At 55.3% G+C, this 8,817-nt stretch overlaps 1 protein-coding gene across 1 annotated transcript; it reads left to right on the forward strand.

The window, feature by feature from the left end:
• Window positions 1–4,878: 4,878 nt before the first annotated feature.
• On the forward strand, window positions 4,879–8,328 carry FOXE1 (forkhead box E1). The gene has a single exon (XM_023242484.2). It carries the CDS (start codon window positions 5,555–5,557, stop codon window positions 6,671–6,673), a length of 1,119 nt encoding a protein of 372 aa, XP_023098252.1. The 5' UTR covers window positions 4,879–5,554; the 3' UTR covers window positions 6,674–8,328.
• Window positions 8,329–8,817: the final 489 nt, after the last annotated feature.

Genomic DNA, 8,817 nt, shown 5'->3' on the forward strand with positions numbered 1-8,817 from the left:
GCCTGAGGCACCGTGCCAAGCTCTAACCACCCCAGCCCCACCCCACTCCCCACCCAGGGGACCTGGACCCAGCTATCAGCAAACCATCCTGATGAGCTCAAGTGCCAGGCGGCAGGGGACATCAAGGATCCCAATCGGAGGCCTCGGTTCTAGGACAAGCCTGGCTTGAAGAGGGGGAACAGGTCCCGGTCTCTTCCTGTGTGCCTCAGGTGGTTGAATTAGAATGCTGTCTAGTGCATTTCCCCTTTGAGGGAGAAAGGGGAGTAATCAACAGCCCTTTTGAGATTGTCTTGCAAACCAGGAACTCTATCTCCCAACATAAACATCCATAATTTTACGTGCCAATTGCGGGCTTCTCCGAGTCCCAAAGCCGTACATAGAGCACGGAAAAACCTAACAAACCCGGACACCCGACGATCCCAGAGCGCTGCTCCTGCGCCCACGGTGCCAGAATCTAAGGACGTGCGCCCGCCGGCCAGGCTGAGAAGACCCAGGCTGTTGCTTTCATTGCCATCTCAGACCGGGTCCTTTGCTTTCCCAGGAGAGTCCACCGCCAACGCCGAGCTCTCTCCCGCCCGGCGGCCGACTCCTTCTGAGCCTACGAGGATCGCGCCTAGAGTTCCTCGGTCCTGGCGGGGAACGCGCACTGAGCGCCGGAGAGAGTGGGGCGCAGGCAAGGTCGAGGAAGAGCTCAGGCTGCACTTTGCCCCAGACTCGCCGTGCGCGGTGGGCCAAGTCCGCGCGCTCTCGGAGCCAGCTTGCCCTATTGCCGCCACGGCTGAGCTCCTGGATGTCCGAGTCGGCTCCTGAGCTCCCCGCCACGGGGACTGGCGGGCAGGGTTGGGAAAAGGTTGTGGAGCAGGGATTGGGAGCAAAGAACGACGCGAGGCGCTTCGTGGGGGTGAGTCGGGAAGCTGCTGGCAGTGCTAGCTAGGCAGGGTGGCGGGAAGCAGAGGGCACCCCTCTCTGGGTCCCAGTTCCTCCAATCTGTCTTCGGCAGCGACTATAATTCTGCGTTAACGGAGTTTAAGTGAACCAATGGCTCAGAGTCCGGTTGCCCCGACCCAGCTCCAGGGGTCCCTGAGCCGGGCTATGCGTGGAAAGAAACCACACCCAAGGGGCCTGGAAGTCTAAACACCCTGGGCTAAACTGCCGAAAACGTTGAACTTTAATCAACCGCTGCTTCTTCAAGGAGTGCGTCTTATCTCCGTCCATAAGTGAGAACGACTTGACTTTCCCCCAGCAGCTTTTTTCCCCCCAGATCGAAGTTTTGCCCTGAAAACAATTTAAAAGGCGGAAAAAACAATCACGGGTCAGTGACGTGTCCTACTCCATCCTCTCTTTTCTCCGGAAGAAGGGCAACAGGTAGGAGATGTCCCACTTCACAGATGGGGAAACTGAGGTCTGAAAGAGTAGCAGATGGCTCAAGTCCTCTGGGCCAGTAATGAGTGTGACACGGGCCCCCTTTGTGGCAGTGTCTTGTTCTGATGTTCTCTGAAGCCATACAGCCTGCTGACCCTGACTGATTGTCCCAGAGTAAACCAAACAGAGGTCACTGTATTCCTAAGGTCCCAAGATTCTTGGATCTGATTTGCAAGCATCAGGACCTGAAGTTTCCATTGTCATTTGCTTAGGAGAGTGACCCAGTCCAGGCCAGTAAGCACAACTGAGGCTCTGAGAGCTCAGGGAAAGACACAGAGGCTGTGGGCCCAGGAGATAAGGAGCCCAAGATGCAAGTTTCCCTGGCAGCTCACTACCACCTCTGCAAGACTTTAAGCAATCCCTTTGGCAATCTGGGCCTAGTTTCCTTCCGGCTTGTATTTCCAAGATTTCCTTAAGGAGAAGAGCTAGTTACCTTTGCATCTGCATCATTTGGGTCAAGAGATATGGAGGAATTTTCCGTAACTCTGTGGATCCTCTCCTTTTTATTTACAAACCCTCCAAGGACACTTTAAAACTGGGGAAAGTAGTTGTTGGGAGAAGAGCTGCAAGGTCTCCTACAAACCACCAGCATCCCCCCCTCCCCCGCCATCCCCCTAAAAACTGAATGTAAAATGGCCTTTGGGGTTTTCCCAAAAGAGGAATACACGCAGGGCTGGAAGCAGGTGCAAAGGAGATGGAAATCACCCAGCAGCCGCCCACATCGGCACCAACCCACCCCTGCTAAACTAGGAGGATGATCTCCCAGCTTCCAAATGGTTGTCAGTGATGTCTGCTGCCCCCACAAATGTTAAGGAACACTGCACCAGAGAAGAGGGAGGACTTGACCAGAGAAAAGGGGAAAAAATGCCGAGGCATCAAGGGGGATCAATTTGTATAAGTTTTCATCCAAACAGTAAACTCATTTAATTCAAATTTTGCATCATGGGTTTTTGGAATCTTCAAAGCACAAAATTTTGAAATGTATTATTAAAATAAAACATCTATGGAATAGAATATTAAGGCTCCTTTGATCATGAAAATCTTGACCTTAGGAATTCTAATCTCAGGATGCTAACACTTGGTCTGATGCACAGGTGTGGCTCTGTAGCAGCAAAATCCGAGAAAGAGGAGTCAGGATTCTAGAAGAATGGGCTCACAGACACAAAACTTTGAGGATCAAGATATCCTGAGATACGAGGCTTCTAACTATAGCCATTGGGGCTTAAAAGTAAAGACTCATAAAGTCATAGGACCAACCATTAAAGCATACGGTCACAAATATTATAAGAATTATCAGAATTAGAGTTTTTGAGTTACAGAATAGTGGATGCAGTACTGACATTTGGTAATTCTTTGGATCCAGTACTACTAACGTTTTGGAATTAAGAAAGAATAGAGGTATGGATTTATAGGACCCCAATCTTCTAATCAGACATTCTTAGGCAGGAATTCAAATTAAGTAATATATACTTCAGAGCTATGAAAATATCTAAAAACTAAGGAAGTCGCAGCTCCCAGTAGTAGCATCATATTTTTAGGCACAAAATCTTAGTCCCAGCATCTCATTATGAGGACTACACTTTTACATTTGACCAGAAGCTTAAAGTCATAGGAATATAATCACAGTTAAAGAGCTTAGGCTTCTGGTCATGGATGCTTAGAATTACAGAATCACATTATTTGATTTATGGAAACACGTTAGGATAGTGGTCCAAAATTAAAAATAGAACCACAAAATTCAGTACTGAAATATTGTTATGATGTGATCTGGTTAAAATAAAATTGTTTTAAACTTTTTTCCCCATTTTACAACAACAAAAAATGTAACATCGAAATCTGGATTTTCGCGTTTTCGTTAGTTTGTTAGAAGGAAACTGAGAGTTTTGCTGAACGAGTGAAAAAGCACTCTCCAGTCGTTCGAGCGCCCATCCGCTGAGGAAGGTCTACATGCAAACCGCGCTTCTGTTTACAAACCGGGATCCGCCAAGCGGGGATCAGGGCTCTCTGCCTCTTTCTTCCGAAGGTACTTGCCCAATGCTCAGCGGGGCTCAACCCACAGAGAGCTCACCGCCACGAAGGACGCGACTAAAACCCCTGGAGGACGTGTCGCCCGCGCTCTGGAGACTCGCTCCGCCACGCCCTACACCCACAGCCCCGCGGAAAGCTGCACCCCGGCTGGAATCTCTGGAGTCGGCGCCAAGGCCCGGATTCCTAAGGGCAGAAGGAGTCTCCTCCGAGGTCTGCATATGCCCTCCCGCCCCCAATTCACAGAGGAGAAAATTGAGGCCCCGCTTGGGACAAAGGACGGGCCCGAGGTGTCCCTGTGCAAGACCACAAAGAGAGCCCAGGCTAATGGGGCGGCCGCAGCTGGGAGTCTCTCTCGCTTGAGGCGGGAGATCCCGCCCTGGGGGATGGCCGGAAACGAACTCAGAAACCGGACACCCGCGAAGCAAACGGGTCCCCCCTGCCCGTCCTTTCCCCCGGGAGACGTGCCCACCTGGAGCGCCCTCACCTCGGCCCCAGCCTCTCGCAGCCCTCGCGCCCCTCTGCGGGAAGGCCCCCGGGGGTCCTGGGAGCCACGCGGAACCCTCCCTGGCCTGGGTGAACTGGAGGAGGAGGTTACTAAGAGAGGACAGAAGCCTAGCCTTCATCCTCTTTAAGCTGTGTGCCACTTTCCGTCATATAGAGGGGTCCTGAGTCACCCAAAGACAGATGGTGGGGGTGGGGGGGCCTTTCCCTAAATGTCGATAACGGAAGGTCTCTTGAGGTGCAAACCCTCCGTGCAGTCGAGGAACCTGGGGCTCAAAAAGAGAAAGTGGCTGCCTCAGGCACAGAGGGGGCAAAGAGCAGTCCTAACAGAGACGCAAGTGTGAGACTCCGCTAGCCGGCAAAGTCGCGGTGAGGCCAGGGCAAGTCACCTCCTCTATGGGGCCTAGGAATCCCCGTCTGAAAGATGAGGGACTGGACGGGCAATGGGCAAGGCAGCCCTGACTGGGATTTGAAAATCATCCTTGAAGTATCTTAAGAGCCAGCCACCTGGAAGGTCTCCCTCCCCCATCCCCTGCCCCACAAGAACCAAGCGCCCCCTCCGCCAATTCTCACCCTCTCTGGACAATAAAAAATGAAGCGAGCCTGTCCTTTCACTGCGGGCCCCAGCCCTCTGCAGAGGCTGGTAAAGTCCAGAAGCTCTGAGTTCCGGCGCCGAGGTCTCCCGAGACGGTTCCCGGCCTCTCCCAGCCTCAGTCTCCCCGTCGGCGCGTAGGGAGGCCGGCCCCGGGCGGTCTCCGAGAGCCCTCCCAGCTCTGACGTTGTGGGGCTCCCGCCGCGCCTCCACCGCTGCTCCCACCTGCAGAGGTGCGCGCGGGCCCAGGGGGCGGGCGGTCGGGGGGCGGGCGGGGACGGGGCGCCGCCCCAAGCTTCCTGGCGCCTTTAAGGAGAGAAGCCGGTGGAGGGAGGAGCCGTCCGGGTGTGTGCAAGGGAGCGCCTCGCCTGCGGTCTCGGCGGCCGGAGGCCAAAGCTGCGGAGAGGAACAGTCGCCGCGCTGCGCCTGCAGCTCGCCTCTTTACCCTCCACCGGCTGGGCCGCACAGGCGCGGTCTAGGCAGCCCCCACCGGAGTGCCCCAAGTCCGCACTAACTGCCCTCGCTTCAGGCCTTCCGGCCCGCAGCTTCCTCTGGGCGCAGGACTCGACGACGGTTAGCCCCAGGTCAGCGGGAGGCACAGACCAGCTGCAGGCGCCCCAGCCCTGGACCGTTTCCGGGCCCCTTGACCGCCTGGCACCAGCGCGCAAAGGGCCCTTCAGACCGCGACTAGGGCCTAGTCCCGCTCCCGACACCGCTGCCGGCTCCTGGCCTCGAGCTCCAGAACACGAGCAGAGCCGTCGGTGGGCGGGACACTCCTGAGCCTCCGTCTGCCCCAAGCCAGCCCGGAAACCGAGAGCGCCAAGACTCCAGCGCACCCCTGGAGAAGCTGTGCTCCGAGTGCCAGCCCGCGAGGACTCCCAGAGCTCTCCGCAGAGGGGTCCAGGGCCCACTCCTTTGGCCAGCAGCCCGGCCCCGCAGCCTCCGAGACCCGCCCCCGCCCCTCGACAGTAGCGGGCGGCGGGGACGCCCAGGACGCGGGACGGCTGCGCCATGACGGCTGAGAGCCGGCCGCCGCCGCCGCCGCCTCAGACGGAGGTGCTGGCGGCCGTGAAGGAGGAGCGCAGTGAGGCGGCGACCGGGGTCCCAACGGAGGCCACGGGTCGCGGCACCGGTGGGCGTCGGCGGAAGCGCCCCCTGCAGCGCGGAAAGCCACCCTACAGCTACATTGCGCTCATTGCCATGGCCATTGCGCACGCGCCTGAGCGCCGCCTCACTCTAGGCGGCATCTACAAGTTCATTACGGAGCGTTTCCCCTTCTACCGCGACAACCCCAAAAAGTGGCAGAACAGCATCCGCCACAACCTGACGCTCAACGACTGCTTCCTCAAGATCCCGCGCGAGGCTGGCCGTCCAGGCAAGGGCAACTACTGGGCGCTCGACCCCAACGCCGAGGACATGTTCGAGAGCGGCAGCTTCCTGCGCCGCCGCAAGCGCTTCAAGCGCTCGGACCTCTCCACTTACCCAGCCTACATGCACGACGCGGCGGCCGCCGCCGCCGCTGCCGCCGCCGCCGCCGCTGCCGCCATCTTCCCGGGAGCAGTGCCCGCTGCGCGCCCGTCTTACCCCGGCGCCGTCTACGCAGGCTATGCCCCGCCGACGCTTACCGCGCCGCCCCCTGTCTACTACCCAGCTGCGTCGCCAGGACCGTGCCGCGTCTTCGGCCTAGTGCCTGAACGGCCACTCAGTCCAGAACTGGGCCCCGCGTCGTCGGGGCCCGCGGGTTCCTGCGCCTTTGCCTCGGCCAGCGCCTCTGCAGCCACCACCGGCTACCAGCCTGCAGGCTGCGCGGGGGCCCGACCTACCAACCCCTCTGCCTACGCGGCCGCCTACGCAGGCCCCGATGGCGCGTACCCGCAGGGCGCAGGCAGTGCCCTCTTCGCAGCGGCTGGCCGGCTGGCGGGGCCCGCCTCGCCCCCCGCGGGTGGCAGCAGTGGTGGCGTTGAGACCGCAGTGGACTTCTATGGGCGCACATCGCCCGGCCAGTTTGGAGCGCTGGGGCCTTGCTACAATCCTGGGGGGCAGCTCGGAGCCGGCAGTGGAGGCGCCTATCATGCTCGCCATGCGACTGCCTATCCTGGCGGGGTGGATCGATATGTGTCCGCCATGTGAGCCGAGCTTTCGGTCGAAAATTCATAGATACCTCGGCTCTCCACATGAACTAAGTTTCCCTGAGACCTGAGAACAGGACTGAAGAGAGGATTTGAGAGCCACGTGGAAGGGACAGAGAGGGCAGGAGAGGCATACATAGCCTCCCAGCGCACCGCGTACACACAGGTCCGCTTTGGAAATGGGAGGATGTGGGGAGAGGCAGCGAGGGCCCACGGACTGAGACAAAGGACCCTCAGTAAGGCGAAGCTCCAAAGGACATGCCTTTCACATTCTACTGGGGAGGGTACTTGGCGATGATGGGGGCGCAGCGTAGTGCGTACACCAGAGTCTAGGTCTGAACTGTGGGGAATCACCACCATGTCTTCACTCATCCCTGTATTGCAAGAAACTCGGCCGGGCCTTTTACACGGTTCTGCTTCTTGCGCCTTTGATTACTACAGCAAAGGCTCCAATAGCGCCTTCCTTAAGGTGAGGAAGATGAGTTTGCAAAAGAAGTAGCCCCCTCCTTTAAAAAAAAAAGGGGGGTGGGGGGGAGGGTTCTGCTTCTCTTGACCTGGGGCTGGTTTTCCCTGCCTTTGAGAACTGCAGACCTGGCTCTTAGTCTGGAGACTGTGCCTCAGCTCCAGAGTGTGACCTAATCCCATCGCCCACATCCCCAGTCTCTTCATCTGCCATACAAGAGGGCTGCAGGATTCGACGCCATATGGCCTTTAAGGGCCGCGTCATCGTGGATGCTGCCCTGCGAATCTGGCAGCATCGGTGGGCCACCCAGGGCCTGACCCTATTCCCAAGAACTGGAACAGAGCTTAGGACAAGCTCCTGCCCTGAAGTCTCTGGATTGGTTCCAAGCAACAATTATATTATAATTTCTTGAACCTTTTGAGCATGATGTGCTGATCATTCGGCAGCTGTTACGCTAGGTCATAAATTGGGTTTTCCAATGAGACAGGTAAAAATACATTTGTCCATTGTCCACACTTTCATTTCAGTAAGTGACCCTGCAGCAAATTGGAAAACTAAAATTCAAAGAGACGACAGGACTCAGGGCAGCCCTTTGGTTTCGGCTTGTTGACCTGGCTCTTCCATCCCTGGAAGTCTCTGCAGTACAAAAAGGAAAGAGAAAAATTAACTGGGTCCGTCAGTGAAGTAAGCTTTAGAAAGAAACTGGATTTTTAACTTTGTTTTGTATCCGTTCGTTTTAAACATCAAGCTGACCCAAAGCAGAGAAAACTCAACTCCTTTTCCACCTTTCTCTTAAGATACCTTGTTAAGTTTTTATTCTGGAACCAAAATTTCCAGGGTTAAATACTTCAGAGGCTCGGTATGCAGCTCTCAGATAAACCTGAGTGTTCAGATGAACTGTTTTAATAAAAAATCTTTGATCAAGTGAGTTCTGGCAAGAGAAACTCTGCACCTTTCTGAGTAGTTAACTTGCTAGCGAAGGGGTGGGGGTTGCGTGAGAAAGAAGACTGAAAACCAGTGGTAATTTTTATTTTTAATCTCGGGAATTGTGCTCTCTTGTTCACAAAGGCATGCGAATGTGATTCAGTCCAGACGGGTATTTGTCTAAATGAGTACTGTCCAGAATGGAGACTACACGTGTAATTTAAAATTTTCTAGTAGCCACATTAATAAACAGTTGAGATTAACTAATATATTGTATTTAAGCCAATATAGCCAAACTATCATTTCAACATATAATCAATATAAAAATTTGTTGAGATATTTTACCTTTTTCATACTAAATCTTCAAAATCTGGAGTGCATTTACACTCACAACTCATCTACATTTGGACTAGCCACATGCCAAGTGCTCAATAGCAGTATGTGGCTGATGGCGACCGTACTGGACCCTACGGGTCTAGATGCTGGTCTTTCCTGACTTCAGTGGTGGGTAAATGACCATCTGGAGGCAGGAGGTCTCTGGAGAACTGACCTTGCTCTCTGGGTCCAGATTCCACATCCAGCCCTGCGTCCTTGCAAAAGTGTAGGTATTGGGCCCCACTCGTCTCCATATAGACCCTTGCAGGTGTTAAATTCAAAGGTTCTCCATGGGCATTCTAGACATTCTGGCTCTCCCAGCCCAGAAGTCAAGATGCCTTGCCTAATTGGTAGTAGCCAGAAATTGAGAGCCCTCTCTCAGG

Source organism: Felis catus, chromosome D4 (genome assembly GCF_018350175.1).
Source record: "Felis catus isolate Fca126 chromosome D4, F.catus_Fca126_mat1.0, whole genome shotgun sequence".
Classification (NCBI taxonomy): domain Eukaryota; kingdom Metazoa; phylum Chordata; class Mammalia; order Carnivora; family Felidae; genus Felis; species Felis catus.